The sequence below is a fragment of the Zootermopsis nevadensis genome, unplaced genomic scaffold, assembly GCF_977971745.1.
Source record: "Zootermopsis nevadensis isolate Lab colony 2312 unplaced genomic scaffold, Znev_1.0 Znev_ptg000061l, whole genome shotgun sequence".
Classification (NCBI taxonomy): Eukaryota; Metazoa; Arthropoda; class Insecta; order Blattodea; family Termopsidae; genus Zootermopsis; species Zootermopsis nevadensis.
The window spans coordinates 2,641,581-2,660,012 of NW_028259192.1; the positions used below are offsets into that span (position 1 = coordinate 2,641,581).

At 36.4% G+C, this 18,432-nt stretch overlaps 2 protein-coding genes across 3 annotated transcripts in view; one reads left to right on the forward strand and one right to left on the reverse strand.

The window, feature by feature from the left end:
* LOC110835675 (uncharacterized) overlaps window positions 1-3,846 on the forward strand; it is a 71,840-nt gene extending 67,994 nt beyond the window's left edge. Inside the window, exon 3 of the mRNA XM_022076156.2 lies at window positions 1,659-3,846. Coding sequence (XP_021931848.2) covers window positions 1,659-2,441 — 783 coding nt within the window. The 3' untranslated portion in view covers window positions 2,442-3,846. The remainder of the gene's footprint in view (window positions 1-1,658) is intronic.
* The window catches only part of LOC110835676 (uncharacterized), a 432,687-nt gene that overhangs the window by 308,902 nt on the left and 105,353 nt on the right, over window positions 1-18,432 (reverse strand). The window contains exon 1 of one of the 2 annotated variants that reach the window (XM_087340781.1): window positions 6,116-6,479. The exons of the other annotated variant lie outside the window; for it this stretch is intronic. The gene's annotated coding sequence lies outside the window, so the exon portion shown is untranslated. Of the gene's footprint in view, window positions 1-6,115; window positions 6,480-18,432 lie in introns of those variants that run through there. 2 annotated transcript variants of the gene reach the window in all.

Here is an 18,432-nt window from a genome sequence, read left to right on the forward strand (position 1 = left end):
AGTTCTTTAAACCAAGCAAATGGGACATGGCAAAACAAAGGTACCTCTTAAAATTTAAATCGGAATATATTACAGGAACATACAACTTAAGACATAGAAGAGTATAACGGAAGGATAATATTAAAAACTGATCGTTAAAATACGAATATGATGTGAAACGTATGATATTCGACGTTCTCAAAGCGGTAAACGTGTCGATGTTAGTCCACACGGCGTTACTGCCCCAACGTGGATTAAATCGGCTTAAAATTAGATACAATGTCGTTACAAGACTCGGGAGTTGCATCAAGTTAGCTGAACGCCAATCAACTGATAAAGGGGGAATCCGTAATTTTCTAGAAATTTTATCAAAGTCTGGGGGTAGTTGGACACCCCTGATAAGTTTAGACGTCTTGGAGGAGGATAAGGTGGCTGTCAAAGAAACTCCAACAAACTTCCCAGGGCTATAGAGTGAGACAGTGGTAGAAGATTGAATTGTTAGGGGGAAATTACTGTAGTCATGGTAACCGAACCCAGTAATTTGACTTTTTTTACCTGAAGGCTGAAGTAAGTAGAGATTACCTAGAAAACGCTTCAAAAATCATTCTTCTATTTTTTTTTGTAACTACAGATAGATAATCATGAACATTATCATCATACGAAACTCGAGTAGCGCGAGTATTTTATTATAAAAACGAGTTTTTGTTTCGAGTTACAGATATTTGAGTTAATATTTACATCGTTACAGTCAACAGCCGAGTTTCTTTTTTCTTTTCTTTTTCTAAAGTACAAACAAATAACCTGCAACATTACGTCTTATGATTACAGTGATTATGGCAAAATGCCATAAAAATGTTACGACGTATAAAATTTATCGTATTTGTTTCTGAGCAAAATATGAATTTCATGCAATCGCCATTTATTGTATTGCACTTAACAATAAAAACAACTTAATAATTTACATATTTTTCGAAAATTTCTTAACTTCCATCACTTTAGTGCGCTGGTGTCGTCTTGGCTGACTAATACGCGCATGCGCCATATTGTTATTACCGACTGATGAAAATTAAGACTTACGACACTGCTGTAGCCTCTAACGGCGTGAAACTAATACAAAATTTCGCTTAAATCGTCCCGCGCGGTACAAAAAAAAGGTGTTTTAAGTTCTCCTTCGAATGGCGTAATTTTAATTTATTCAAGCCGTTTGGTTTTTATCATACGAGAATCTCAGGAAGAAAACACGTGATCTAGAAAATTATTTACGTCACGTGATTCAAAGTTACGGTGGGGGGGGGAGAAGGAGGGTACCGATAGAATAGTTTGTTATGAGATTCCTTAAAATGAACATCAGAATTTGTAAATCCGGACAACTATACAAAGAGTTATTTACCTGAGAACACGTATTACGTTCGCTTTCAAAAAGTTTCTTATCTGTTGCGTTGCAATTCGTAGTAAAATTTGTATATTTTTTTTTGATGAATGAGGAACGAACTCCTTTAGGGTTCTTGCCGGTAATGGCAGCACAACTCTTTACCGGCATCCGTCAATATCGACAGCGACGTCCACCACTCTCGTACTTCGCGCCACGTCCAATCTTACGGCGATAGACCCATAAGTAATTGTGTCATTTGTGTTCACCCCGAATGTCCTGGAGTCATGGGCGCTGCATTGTGTTGCAGGTGTGGTTCCAGAACCGAAGAGCCAAGTGGCGTAAGAAGGAGCATACAAAGAAAGGACCTGGACGCCCGGCACACAACGCGCACCCTCAGACGTGCAGCGGGGAGCCTATCCCGGAGGAGGAGCTTCTGCGTAAAGAGCGGGAACGCCGCGAGAAAAAGCTAATCAAGTCACTGGAGCGACAGCAGCGGAAACTGGCGGCCAAAGGAATCGCTGTCGACATCGCCACCTTGCGGCGAGACTGGGAACAACAACAAGGAAAGAAATTATCCGGTAGAGTCCACCAGTCGTCGTCTCAACAAACATCCTCTTCCAACAACAACAACAACAACAACGACTCCTCAAGCTGTTGCAGCAACACCAGTAGTTCTGGTGCTCGGGACGTCGAGATAGATGTCGTTGGTGACGACAGCGACAGCGAAGAGGACGACGCGTCTTCTAGAAAAAGCGATTCGGTCCCACTCAGTTTCGTAACAGTTTCGCCGTCATCAACTGCAAAAGGTGATGACGAGTTTGGTGATCGTCTGAGAATGATGAGCAGGGCAGATCTGTCTTTCGAACACTACAGACAACACCAACAAAACTCGACCACACCAACAATCGATCTCTCCGTTGTTAACAAGTGCAACAACGACAACAACAACAAACAAAGAAGATTGAATCCTTTCAGTATAGAATCTCTTCTGTCAAGAACGGAATATTCCGCTTCTACAATGACGGAAAACAGTACGAACCACTGTCTTACGACAAGAGAGACACCTCGTGATTTAACGACGAACTTGTGACTCGAGTAACTGAAATACTTACTTTATATTTGTGTGTGTTTTTTTTTTAACTGAAAATGTCGGGTTCAGTTTCGAAACAGGATTTTAAAAAAATATAACCAATCAAATGCACAGATTCTTACGTTACTCTCTTGAACAAACAATACGTCATGGAAGCGAAAAGTGTCCTCTGGTGTTCAAAACTGATTCAGAAAACTGTTACTGCCCTTTGAACCGGTGAAGAAGAATTCCCCGTGGGGGGATATAATATTTATTAATTTCAAATTTTGGGCTTATTTTCTATGTCATCGATTATTGTAACACTCGTTCCAAACTGTTACATTTTCTGTTTCATTAACTGACAAATTTATTTTCGTAAATGCACGTATCAAAGTTATTAAAATATTAACTGTAGTTTTCAAAATATTGAGTTTATCACAAACAGTGTTAGTGTTCTTTGTATTAACAATGCTTTCGAGTACGCAAGCACTTTCTTCAGAGTTTCTCCACACTTCTCAACATAACAGCCCAAAAATCCCTGCTGCTGGCTTAAAATACTCACAACTTCAGAATACACTGATATTACGTATTCAAGCGCCGACTGACGAGTAGATCAGACACTAAGATCGAAATTAAATACATTTACGTATTACGTCAGTTGAAGTACTGTTTCTAAATTGACTTTATATTGTGATTTATTCAATTTCTTTTAAATTACTTTACTTTTTTCATGTTATCCCATAAAAATGACCTGGGAGTAAACCCGAACATGACATAAACTCTTCATATAACTTAAAATTACACTATCAGATTCCGTTTAAATGGCTTACAACGATTCTGAAGGGATTTAACTAACACACTGTATTTTTATGAACGAAAGCATTATTTTTATTTTAATTCCGTAGAAATTATTTAGCTATTATCATCTAGTCACGCTTATTCCTAACAGAAATGTTATTTTAATTGGCACTCAGACCTCAAATGAACTGAAAAGCAAACCAATTTCGTTCCAAAACACTGAACTCGACAGTTTCCATCTGAATCTTTGTTCCTTTGTTACGTTATATTTCCTGTGAATTGTTTTTACGAAACAAATGCACGTTGGCTGGTTAATTTACACTTCAACTGGAAATAAGATAAAAGTGAAACAGAATATAGGTGGAGAAACAATCGATGTCTGTCAAACTGAAGATCTGTCGACAAGCGAAGTAACAAATGCAGTAATGTGTTGTTGTCGAGTGTTTTTATGTTTATTGTTTATTTTACTTTGTGTACAGATCCAGAACATCGAACGTTGTTAACATAAAACTGTAAGATACTTAGAAGATAACTACAATTAATCTCGAACACAAATATTAAGCAATAACGCAATATCACTTTTCAGATCATTGTATCATAACGGAATTAAAATGTCTGATTAAATTAATGCCGATAACATAGTATTTTTTTTAAGATTCTGTTTCCATACTTGCAACATAAATTTAAGGAATGTCTCGTAGAAATTTACCGACGTTTCAAAGGTGCTTACTGCCACTATTATCAGGGCACATCGCCCTGAGTACCTCTGAAACGTCTGTCACTTGCTACGAGATTACACGGCGAAACATCCCAAAAAACTTCACAGTCGCTGCCGTGAGAACCTAAAATTTCACATACATAATTCAAGCGATGAGAGTTTTTCATGGCACACATTAAGATTAATAGACTAGAAAGGAAAACACGTTTAAGTAAGAAAAGAGATTCTTCTGCCCAAGAATAAAGCAATGACAAAATACGTATTTAATTCCCTTATCTTAATTATTTATTATTTTATAATAGAAGTAGATATGCTGTCAGCTGTAAGGGAAGGAAATTATGTTAAAACATGTTAGCCTGGTATTCTTATTAAAAATGACTACCTGTTACTAAATACTATACACAAATAAGCCTATTTTCATTTAATTCTGGGGAAAAAGAAATCGTACCGCAATGAAGCCTGTGGACCTTTCAATTTTCTGTCATGAACGTTATCATTGCAGATACCACGAAAGTCGCTCAATACAGCGTCGTCGAATTAGACTGGAGATGTCTTTCACCTTTGTCGTCTTAGTATCAGAATATTTTTGTCAGGGGGGCTCCACCATCGCCAGACAAGAGACACCGAGTGCCCCAGCACCGTACATGATGCAAATTCACCTGTTCCATCGCTGTCATGAATATAAATAGAACATTTGAATACATTCCCACATCTTATCCAAAACATTAAGAACGTACATTTTACCAGTAGCTGATAGATTACGCTGACGTCTACATAAGGGTCTATTTATATAGGAACGTAAAGATAACGACACGAGCACGACACGAGCCCTTGCCGATTTTTCAGAAAATATTATTCAACGTTTTTCAATGGAACTGTTTATATTGACTCCGAGCTCGTCCGTTCCACGAACGAGTCTCGCTCAACTTAGGTCTCCAACGATATTCTTCCTAAACAGTTCCATTGAAAAACGTTGAATAATATTTTCTGAAAAATCTGCAAGGGCTCGTGTCGTCATCTTTACGTTCCTAAATGAATATACCTTAATTGGCTGAACAAGTGGGAATCTGATGGAGTGAAAATTTTATATACCCATTTGTACCTAAACACATTCCACAAATGAGACGTATTTCCCACCAATACAGATATGTCTCCCTATGACTCATTTATGCTTCCTAAATTTATAAAAGCATAAATTAAAATAGGCCTGCGTACGTCGTATATCTGAACATAATGCAGACGTTGGAATTTTCAAGAAAATAGCTTGGAAAATGTTTCCTGCACTAGTATAAATGGTGGGACATTGGGTAATTTTAATTTCAAGTAATTTCAGGTCTCACTCCTGTAAAAACACTTTCATATTTCAAATATTGTGCTCTGTTAAATTTAAATCAGACCACTTGGTACTCTGAAAGAGATGTTAACATTCGTGATAAGTCAGGATTTTTTTTTAAAAAAATTCTATTTAATAACAACAGCGGAATCTGAGTAAATTTCCAAACTTCGCGAGATCGTTTGAGAATGGCCTTTGAGCGCTGAGGTCAATTCGCTCTGCTAGTTTTTCCCCCCAAGCTTCAAACAAACTTTAACACGCATAAAGAAAAGTAGAATGCACACAGAATTTTAACCGTAAATTATAAAATAATGGACCAACTGGAAGATAAAAGCTTACATGTCTGAATATTAAAGAAACGTGTTCTGGGTCTCTAGAAAATTCGTCCCAGAACAGGTTCAAGTTTCGGAATTCTGCGAACACGATAACGTAAATTTGGTTCAATAACAGACGAGGAATTTCGTAATCATCTGGGTGATTACTAACTTTATAAGGAGGACTGTGTTCCGTGGAGCTGGTAAGTCTCCAAACTGACAATAATTGCCAAGTATCTTAATGAGAAGTCTGCCCGTAACGCAATCATGCCCTCTGTAACTTCTGCAGCCAAAAACGTTCCATTCACCAGTAGGTGTTACTATCGGCAGACACTCTTCGGTAAGTGACCCAGACTCCTAAAACGTAAGGTCAGCCCTCATAATGAAACAACGCGTTTATAAATGGCAATTTCGACTGTTCTAATTTTTATCGATAGATATAAACACGCATCTAATAAAAAAACAAATGTGTATATCAGAATTCTTTGGTTCAACATAGCTAATGTTATGGTTATAAAAGTATAAGACATACCTTGTGATTTTGTTTATATTCAGCGGTCCTAAAATTTCTTGAAACACTTATTTTATGAATATCACGTGTCTCTGTTGATGGTTCTTGACAGTTTCAGGAATTAGCCTGCTTCTTTCATCTTCAAGGTAAAAAAACTGGACTAAACTCTACACTGCAAAAAGAAACTTCACAGTTCATCTTAATTACGATCACTACCGCCTTAATCTGTTTATCTAAGAACATGTCCGATGTACCTCTTTGGTGTCCACCTTCAGAAATTAATTTTATATTGAAACAAACGTGCAGTTGCACAATCTTTTGGAATAAAAGAAATCCAAACTCTAACACAAAATTTTCCACGACGCAGTTCCCAACAGGTACGACTTCATTTGACAGATGATGACTGATCACTGAAGACACAAGCCACTCATTTCCTTAGACTACAGAAAGAAACCGTCGTTGATAAAAAGAAACGTCCTTGAACCTGGTGGCACTGTCTACAGGTTTAATAGCATTTCTCTTGGCATTAATACCGCGTACTTTTTGTTTCAGAAGCAGTCAGATTGAAAAAGTTGCAGTTTTAAACATAAAAGAGACTTCAAAGCACGGTCTGATATAAACAGACCTAATAAATCAACAACTAGTTTACAAACACGGGTATACTCAGACACATTCAAAAATCTAATTTATTACAGTCTAATACGTATTAGACTCTCGAGGATCCGAGTTTGTCTCAAAATATATTTACCCGGAAAATCTAAACCCCAGATAATGCAAAAAAAGAATTGAAGAAATCTCGCAAATATAACAAGTGCGTAAGTTTATTTGCGGGCATACACTACTTAAATTTTTAAAGAATTGTTAGTAACAGAAAGGAATTTATATACAATTTAATACGAATTTTTTAATGGTGATGTATCAAATACAAAGATAAGAAATCAATATTTGCCTGTAATTTCTTAAATAAAGACTCGGGGGGAAAATACGGTTCACACGTGCAAATTTCAATTCAAGTATGTTCCAAAGCAAACTGAAAAGCATTTAGCCTGCTTGGGATATTATTATGTAACTTTAAAAAGTAACAACCCCATTTTTAATGCACTCCAGTGCCTTGACCCCAACCCTGACAAACCGCCTTTCACCCACCAACACCGCAGTCAATAACCAAACCTCGCTCCGATACGATGTACCTCCGATCTCTCCTCTTACAACTTCGATATTACTTCTCTGGTAAGTTTATACGTTTACTTTAATTTATTTATTTTGTCTTCTATTTTCAATTTCATTAATGGTTTGAATCCTTTAATTCACAGACCAATATACGCAGCATTAACATCACTCCGACAATACGATTACATCAATGTTATATAACACATCAAAAAAGTTGATACAATGAAAAACGAAGAAATGATAAGAAAATTAAAAATTAGTAATTGAATTAAGAGTTTATAACATACACCTGATGACGGCTCTATGAAAGCCGAAACATGTCGAGAATGTTCCATATGTAAATCGAGTACTCGATATGGAACAAAGGATAATATTTTAATCATTTAATTATCTTATATTACTTTATTGTGATTGACGGACAATTTTAATATATTTTAATACTATTTTAAATAAAATCACAATATGACGCACCTACAATATCTTTAAAAAGTACATCTTTATGGACTGTTTGCACAGAATTTATTACGTGAACGCATAATATGGATGTTTACTCAATCCGTTTGATACTGTTTTAGCGTAGCAAATTTAATTTTTGTTCAATATAATTCCTAAATTACGCGAAGTTAAAATAGACTTTATTTGATATTCTTAAAAATTATCCAGCGTATAAAATTATGAGAGTCACGATAATGATGAAAACGTAAACAATGAAGAAGGATATTAAAACAAATTAGAATAAAATAAGACGAGAATAAGAAAGCAAAATTTTCCTTACCGTCAGATCTGTTTTTGCATTATTCAAAAAACCATCACTCCAAGAATCTTAACTTCTTCCTTTTGAAGACTTAACATTTTCGCTTACAACTAATTAAGAGTTAAAAGATCTCCAGTTTCTACCGACGGCAGGAGTTTTTTGGCTAAATGTACGACTATTAACTTCTCAAAAATCATTATGTTCATAGATATAGTTAGTTAAACATACAGATACATTGCCAGATACATAATCAGGCACACAGTTGACTGAGCATGTTTTTTTATTGTAAAAATCTGTCGTGTACAACCTATGCACGTATTAATGGTGTTTCGTAAAATTTGTGATGCGTCAGTACCATCAGTGAGCACCAGAGTGCTCTGTTGCCTAGTTGTTATACGTATTATAACTCTATTAAAACTGCTGTCAGTTATGGTTATGAGTGGTAGAGTTCTCTCGTAAAATATGCTTGCAAAGTCTTGTTTAAAAGCGTGTTAAATTCATGGTTTACAATCTGCACGCTAGAATGCAATAGCGACATACGGAACATTAGTCAACTATTTTCTTGCGCGGAACAAGACAAAATGTTAATTAATTTTACTTTTCTGTTAGCCTTTTTTTTGTTTTTAAAAAATATCCGTGCGGACAGTTCATAAAAATATCACGTCATAAAATTCAGTGGAATCAAAGTTGATATATTTTTAGCGTAACTATATACCTGACCAACAGTAAAGTGTTCTCAAATCTACGCTTTTCGCCTTTAGTTACGTGTTACTAACATTCTTATCTTGACGATAAATATCTATGAAAAGGTCTCACCAAGACCCTTCTGCAATGTTTTGATAAATTGTTATTCAGAAAGTCCATCACCGTCATTAGATCCAGATTAACACACTCTTCAACCGCGCAAATCTTTCCTCTAATATTAATTTTAATTTGTTTAATTTGTTTTTTTTTTGTGATGTTCTAATGTAAATCGAACATTTCGATAGAGAACATCATTTTAATATATTTTAAATATTTAAATGTTAATTATAGTAATATTTTAATATTTAATAGGAATTTTATTGTGATCAGACTGACAAGATTTAAACAAATATATATTTATCACAATATGACGCAACATTATCATCTCATTAATTTTAATGTTATTTAATATAATATTTTCCTCATTTTTGTAATCTTAGTCGCTTAGGACTGCTGAATCTCAAGTCGTACAATGAGAAGTAGTTTTATAATTCTACAATAGCCATTAAAATTTGCATGCTTCAATGCCACGAAAGGACTTTTCTCTCCCGCGGCTTTGAGTCGACAATAGAACGTTCCTAGCTTCATTATTCTTCGAGTTCTGAGCTGTCTTTACTCACCTGTACTCCTCTCTTCGTGTTCCGACACTGCACGATCTTTCCGTGATCTTGAAGCTTAAATAATTTACTGACAAATACAATAATCGACTGTAGCTTCATAACCATCAGGTCTTATAATCTTCTTAACACTTTACGTTACAAGCATTAACCCTTATTGAAATTCGTATAAAAGCTACTTCAGAAAGAGATAATCTTTTTCGTCGGAGGCAGATATCGTCATTTTACAGCCCACAAACTACAAGCCACGGATTTAAAACACAATTCGGTGGCATTGGCTTGTGACAGAACAGTCATCCTGTCTCTGGAGTGACATTATTTACAAGAGTTCTGGCGACAACCGCTTTCATCAGACAGTTGTTAGCATCTCTAAAACAATTTCAAGCTAACCAACGACAGAAGCTTTTTCCCTCCAGTTTCAAGCTGCATAGAAATGTAGAGATTCCGAAGGAAGTGTCCGTTAATCGTGCATGTCCTCACTCAAGCGGCTTGTACTCCCTCCCCCCCCCCAAAGAAAAAAATACCCATCAATCACTTATGTCACTCTCGCCCTAAAAGACACGTGTCTGAACCGTAACCAATCTTAAAGAAAATTAAGATATTAAAAACCTAAAATGAATAATAAAAATTACTCTCCTCTCTCACACACCAACCAATTTCCGAAGAAGTGGTTATCTGTTAGTGGTTCAAGACTTCACATACCGGTGCATGTACACTTCAGAAGGATACAAAATACAGTCCGGTGATTACAACAAGACCATTGACATGGAACAGCGGACGAAGACAATAATTATTTAACTCCATGTTCTTCTACTTCAATTCCTCTCTTGTTTTCTTCATCTTACGTAAAATCCGCTGTAAAATTATGGGCTGGGTATTCCCACATTAAAATACCCTCTTTTCATATGTCACAGTAATCCATGCGTTTTTATGAAAATCAGTCAAAAATAAACCATCACTGTTTCAAATATAAAATATAAGTAAGCTTCAAAAGAGGTTTCTCACAGTTATTTGTGCTTCTAAGTTCAAGAATGCGCCTTACGACATAAAATATGCACTTTAATATTCACAAGGTAATTTACTGTTGGACTACAATCCTCTCCCCCCCCCCCCACACACACACACCAAATAATCCCTGTTTTAGCTTCAGTGCGTCTTTTTAAAATAACAGAAATCATAAAATATTTTATTTTCCGTCTATACACAAACTTAAAATAATGTCGTTTAAAATTACTTAAAATTATAACATTCTCAGTAGATACTGCATCTTGTTACATTTTTTGTATCGATACAAAAAATGTAACAAGATGCAGTATTTACTGAGAATGTTATAATTTTAAGTAATTTTAAACAACATTATTTTAAGTTTGTGTATAGACGGAAAATAAAATATTGTATCAATAAAACACAAACATGACGCAATTAAGATATAAACAGAAATCATGTAATTTCGGAAATCGAATCATAAAATTAAAACAAACACAGAAAAATTCTGATAATTAAATATAAACATAGCTGATCTCTATTTTATTAAATTATGTAAATATCATAATTGTGGTACACGTCTACATATTGCTTCGCCTTGAAAAGCATTTTATAAACTAGGAACCCTTAAGAAAACTGAATGGGTCTAATCAACGCATGCGCCAAGGAAAAGTGAGTGTGGGTTCAACTTCAATCTCCACTCAGCCAATAGTTTTCATGGAAACTGTCTGCTCTTACATAATGTAGAGGGAACCCTGAAATAATTTAATTATAGCCGGTTATTAGGCTTACCGACTACTGCCACCTTGTACGAGGCACGGCGACCAGACATGGACTCCATAAAGAAGCCGGCCACTGAAGTGTATAGTCTGGAATAAAAGTTACTTCATTTACAGACCGAGTTCAATATCGCCGTATGACGAAACCTTAAAATTGTCGATAAGAAATATTAGCGTTTGAGGAAATTTCAGGAATACTGTCGTCCCAAAAATATGTCTAATGATGCTCTAATTGTAAATCGAAAATTTCGATAGAAAGAGCATCATTTTAATATATTTTAAATATTTTAAATGTTAATTGTAGTAATAATATTTTAATATTTAATAAAATATTTTATTGTGATTAGACGGTTAAAATTAAACAATTATAATCATCACAATATGACGCAACATTATCATCTACACGCATTACATTAATTAAATAAAGATATTTTAATAAACTAGAACCATTTCATGGGTCAGATTTGGGACTTAGTGAATTAGCGAATTTAGTGAAGGCGCTCAAAATGACCACAGTCAGCTTCGTGACACAGCTGACAGCGGAGAACAGCTGACTGACAATGTTAATATTCCCTGTCTGCATCATTTTGGAGAAACCTGTACTATGTTCCTTAAGGCGCAGTTTTAACGGGCAAAATTGTCAAATTCATTTCATGACGACGGAGTCAATTTTAAGTCTAAGCGCGTCTTATCCTCTGCTACGAGGTGCGATCGGAAAGTTTCAAGACTGTGTCAATAGCGGGCGAACCGGATGTAGTACGAGCTTCTGCCGCTAGGGGGTGCGGCCTACATTCATAGTGAATCAGTGTGCCAGCCGGCATCATCGAATTAGCATTTCTTTCTTAGTTACGGGCGTTTTGGTAGTGCATTACACCGACCCTCCTGCGATTTCGGAATGGCGTGTGCATCAAATTTTGCCAAAGACTCGCCAAAACGGCTACGGAAACCTATGAAATGCTAAAGCAAGCATTTGGGGAGTCCGCAATGGGTCGTGCACAAACTTTTGTGTGGCATTCACGTTTTAAAAATGGCCGAAACTCTCTGTCGATGATGACGAGCGTTCTGGACGACCATCTTCGAGCACAACGCCCGAAAATGTTACGAAGATTCGGCAGGCCATTCACGAAGATCGACGTCGTACCATCAACGACTTGTGCGACATTGTTGGGATAGGCTATGGGACCTGTCAGCTGATTCTAAAGGAAGAACTCCACATGCGACGCATCCTGTCTGAGGACCAGAAGCAGAATCGACTTCTCGTTTGTCAGGAGCTCAAAGATCTTGCAAGAACCGACCCCAACTTCCTTTCTAAGCTCCGTGTGACTTCTTCCTCTTCCCAAAGATGAAAATTCAGCTAAAGGGAAGGAGATTTCAGACGATAGAAGAGATTCAGGCAGAATCACAGATGGTGCTTGACAGGCTGACAAAGAAAGATTTCCAGGCTTGGCAGCGGCGCTGGGATCGTTGTGTTCACTCCCAGGGGAACTACTTCGAGGGTGATGGATGAATTTAATACCTGAGATAAGTGTACGGGTTTTTATACGCGCAGTCTTGAAACTTTCCGATCGCACCTCGTATGCAGGAAGATTTTCTGTCCTCGTGCAAACATTCTTTTTAATACGAACACTAGAATGGAGCAAGTTGTTCTATGGAAGATGACTTGATGAGGTCTTATTATTGATCAATTTTACATTCATCACGCTCAATTAGTGTCTGTCACACTGACCGCCATATTCACTGGGGCCAACACAAACGCGTATCTCAGCAATATGTTTCCTTGGAAACAGCGTAAGTTCAAAAATAACACGTGTTACACATGACTCTTGAATATCAAACGTTTGGGCTTCAATTTTGAATTTTAAACACACAAGCTTCTGAGAGGACAAAAATGTATCAAGTAGCTTAGCGAATGTAAAATTCAATACTAAATTCCCTTGTATCATTGAATAAATTTTACTGATTACTCCTGCACTAACTTAACAATTAATGTGACCGAGTTGTTGGTTCGCCTGCTTTTATTACGGGGGTCTCTAGTTCATATATCGGGCCGGAGACCGATGATCCCGACTGAGAATTTCTGTGGTTCCTCTTAATCCATCCAAGCAAATGCAGGAATAGTAACTTAAATAATGCTAAGGCAGTTTATTCCCACATTATTTTCAGTTCATTGTCAATTAATCGCAATATAATTTGATCCAAGAGACGTAAACAATCTTAACTAATTTCATCGGTGTTAAACAAAAGATAAATAAATACACAAAAGAAACTATCTGGAGAAGAATGTGATCTTGGTGATTTTGAAACATTTACTGTCCTATTTGTATCTTATATGCGTCATGTTTGTGTTTGATTAAATATATTTATTTTGTACAGTCTATACACAAACGTTTGAAGTTTATTGGTGTTGTAAAAATTATATAATATTAAAACATTTTATTGTGTAAAATATTATATTAGCGCTCTTAATCGTAAATACGACACAAATTCTCTTCACCAGCCGTCAGACGCACGTTACTCTACACAACATCTCTTGGTATGTTCCTCGTTTACTATTTTTAATATATATTTATACGATTATTTATTTATTTATTTATTTCCTATGTCAATTCATACTCATTCCAAGAAAATAATTAAACATTAATTCCACAGATAAATATAACGTCTGACTACAATAAACAACTTACCATGAAAATGGAAAGCTACAAACAGAACTACGGATCATTATAATATATTGCATCAAATATCTAATAGTTTTTAAAATATTTTAAATTGATGAAAACCTGAAGACGACGGTATTACCCGTCGAAACATGTCGTTTTAATAAAAAGCGCTAAAAAATATAATGTAAAATCGTATTTACGATTAAGAGCGCTAATATAATATTTTACACAACAAAATGTTTTAATATTATATAATTTGTTACAACACCAATAAACTTCAAACGTTTGTGTATAGACTGTACAAAATAAATATATTTATTGTCCTCTTTTAAAATTAATATAATATTAATAGCTCTTACATTAAATTTAAAAAAAAAATTCGTTTCAATTTAGAAATTAGAAACCTTAAAGACCGAGAAAAGCTGATCCAACCATGTGTTAAAGTTCTCTGCATCGACAATGCGATACAAATCTCTCTCTTGTTCTAACGCCCAAAGGTTTCCACGTCCATCGTAATAGTTTAACACCGACTTCTTCAGCCTGTGTAGAGAACGCACGAGACGTAAAGCGACTATTTTTTTGTCTGTATCATAATGAGCCCTGTCCTCCACAGAAATATTGTGCTCAAAACAATCTGCATTAAATGCAGGCGGAGCTGAGATGAGACCAAACGCCTCGAGGGAAGGGCCAGCTGATATTTTCATTTAGCTTATCTCCACGTACATTAACACTTTAAACTCCCGATGGTCCTCACATTTCCCACCTGCTTCAACATTCAATAATATTTCAGTTTGCATTTATGTGCTTTCGAATGGTCCTTATTGAAAACAGGAATTATTTCCTTAAATTCATTTTTGCAACGGTGAAGTGTTGTGTTTTCTTTTCGGTACGGACTCGATTAATAAATAATATTTAGACGAGCTTCGACTTCAAAGGGATAATAATACAATTTTGTTAATCGAAGAACTGAATTTGTAAAAAAAAAATCAACTATTACAACAAACTTCATTATATTTAAAAGAGAATACGAGAGTATGACGAACGGACAGACAGAAACTTATATTTTATTCCTAATCAAAGTGAAGTTCTATACAATTTTGGACCTGTCTAATAGATTCAAATCATTAACTTGGTACTAAAGTATTTCCAGGAGCTTGGCAAGAGATTTCATTATGTCCATAGTCCATTTACTCAAAGGTCAGACTGATTTATCACTGTCTGTTTAAATTTCAATCATAAATGTGTACGAATACAATTCTTTAATATATAAAATCTTCCTCTCTTTTATAATTACCCACTTAATTTCGAACTTATAAAAATTCTAAACACAAGAACATACATGAAAACGTGGTCAGTGTTTCAAGTACTGAGTACCACGTGGATGGGAAAATTTTAATACGTGTTTATGGCAGTAATTCATTGCCTTTGCTGAAAAATGCAGTCAACTCAACGCTACGCCATTTTCAGATGCCCAAGAGAGAGAGAGTAGTGACGCCATTTTGTAGTGTAGTGAATAATAAAATGGAAGAATGGAATACGAAAGACGGGCCGTCTCCTTGAGGAAAGCAGGTAGCTGGATTACCGACGGAGAATTGTTTTTTAGCCACGTGTGTACCCGTACGACGGGCGGTCTACCTGGAGGCGTTGCTTGCTGCTATAGAGACATCGCAGCGTCTGTCAGGAGCGCCTTGAGTCGATAATTACACAGCAGAAACCCTCGCTCCGTGGCCGAGAAGCGAGAGGAAATGACACCCGGGGGGGAGAAGAGGGGGTCTGGGACCCGAAGTGATTTCCACAAACCGTGGCGAATTGAAACAGACACGGAAATTGCGGGCGCTGAAGACGGACGGACGGACGGACAGACAGGAATGAAATTTCGAAGGAATGATTTGAACGCATGAAGAAGGAAACAAGAGAACTTCGCTGACGAAAACGAGGGCAACACAAGCGTGATGTATATACAACGAGGATCCAGACGAGTCCCTACAGTGTGTCTAAAAAAAAAAGGTACACTTTTAGTTCCAATTTATGGCTTGCGTAATCTTAAACTTCAGAGTCTAAGGACACGTTTTAATTGTGACGTAATTTGCATTTTAAAATATAAATTCCCACATAAATTGAGGTTAGATTCATTTTAAATCGTTAATACATTTGGGCCAATCAACGCGAATCGTTATGACTGACTCTCAAAACGACGTTTCCAAACAAAACAACATAATTACTGTTATGATGGCATCAGACTACGCGTCTCTGTGAGACTGACCTCCGTGTCCATCCCCCAGATGATACACGAGTGACTGAGGAAAATCGGTGGAATAACACAGACGGGCGAGAACAGAACTTGTCAAAGTATCGCTTTGTCCATCACAAATACCGCGCGGACTGTCCTGGGAGCAAACCACTAACCACCTGAGCTACAACACGGCCTCAATACAACATAATACAAAGACGTGGAAAGTTATCTGAAGGATCAGAATGAGATGTTGCATTCAGGACGAAATTAAAACAATTTTAAATGAGATCAACGCCTGATAGCTATTGTTTTCCCTTCACGGATTCTTATGACACTGATAAAACCATGGAGGATGACATTGGTAGGACATTTAGCACGCACGGTGGCGATAAAACGTGCATAGAACTATAACATTTTAGTCGGAGGGAACAGAGGCTTTGTGGTACCGGGGTATATTTGGGAGGATAATATTAAATTGTATTTCAAATAAACAGCATGAGATTTATGGATTAGTTTAAGCTGGCTCAGGATAGGGTAAAGAAATTTCTTTGAACACTGGGTAAATCTGAGTTTTATAAAAGTATATAAATTTCTAGACCAGCTGAGGTACTATCAGCTTCACATTTAGTTTTCAGAATCGCTTAAATAAACGTTTCGACTGCTCTAAATATTCTTTGGACATACCGGAACAACGGAGGATGCTTTTAAATTTCTCGTTCTTCACCGTTAAAATTCATATAATTAATAACGAAAACCGCTTTGTCATTCTAGCCGTAATCAAAACTGAAATTCCTTATCGTATTTCATTAGTCGATTACTCTAACGGTCTGCGGTCATTATTTCAATTATACTCATACTTCAATATGCGTTAATAAAGGAGATAACGATCCGCGGAACTATTTAACACCTCGAAGTGACAGGCAATGATATGAATCGTCGTTAACAACAGACGAAGAACAAAAGACGTCTCTGATAGATCCAATAAAAACAAAACCAACATCTAATAACAACAAATCATAAAACCGCCTGTAGCAACCAACATAATAACACTGAGTGACCCATATAAAACATTTCCTTTAATCAATCACTTTTTTACAAGGTAAATTTCAAAGTAATATTCACCTCATCCTAAATTAATCTGATCCCTTCAGAAGCATTACATTTAAGTAAAAGAAATACACGAACTTTTAAACAAAACTTTTCAACTATCCTGTTAAACTAAATCAGCTTTGTGACAATTGTGTACTGTTAAATAAACTTTCTCGACATTATCAATCGTATATTTTTTCCTCTCAAAGAAACGACGTTTCGGAGATAGGGACTAGGTCTATCAATTGGTTCCAATACAGTAGAGTTTTATCTGAGGACGAGGACAGATTCCAGTCTCCGAAACGTCGTATTTCTAACAAAATTAAAGACGATGGATAATGTATATAAAGTTAACTGTTTTAACAGTATTGGTTCTTAACCTCCTGAAAGGAATAAAAACTGCTATTTATACACTCAAAACATCCCCATGAAACGAATTCCTACTTAAAAATAAATTCCTATCCAGTAAGTGAACTATTTCGACCTACGAGGTGCGATCGGAAAGTTTCAAGACTGTGTCAATAGATCTTGCAAGAACCGACCCCAACTTCCTTTCTAAGCTCCGTGTGATTTCTTCCTCTTCCCAAAGATGAAAATTCAGCTAAAGGGAAGGAGATTTGAGACGATAGAAGAGATTCAGGCAGAATCACAGATGGTGCTTGACAGGCTGACAAAGAAAGATTTCCAGGGATGCTTCCAGGCTTGGCAGCGGCGCTGGGATCGTTGTGTTCACTCCCAGGGGAACTACTTCGAGGGTGATGGATGAATTTAATACCTGAGATAAGTGTACGGGTTTTTATAGGCGCAGTCTTGAAACTTTCCGATCGCACCTCGTACATCCGACAACGTTCCACAGCTTTCAAAGCAGTTAAGTTGGCCCGAATGTGAGGCCGTCTCAGACCCTTCAATGTATGCAAATGGATGACAAATATAACTCGACAGTAGGGCCCCTTTCTTACACTCAGGAGAAGCAGAGTTATTTATTTTCTGGAAATTGTTTGTGTCCTATTTTAAGGCACAATCAAATGATCATCCAGAAGGGAATAAGTGAAACCACAAATAGATTTATATCGCCACTTCAATTTCGGCAGAAAACTTTATAATCGGTTTAGTCTGATACAGTTCGTAAACTAATGAAAACTTTCAGTCTTTATCAGAAACTATATTCTGACAGAAGCCAATCGTTATCTCCACGATGGCTTCCGGACAAGAAACAGAACGGTGAGATCAGTAGTTCCTTTTCTCGCCACATAACCACTGGCTCTGGTTGGGATATAATATATTATTGTCGAACTATCATCGCTACAT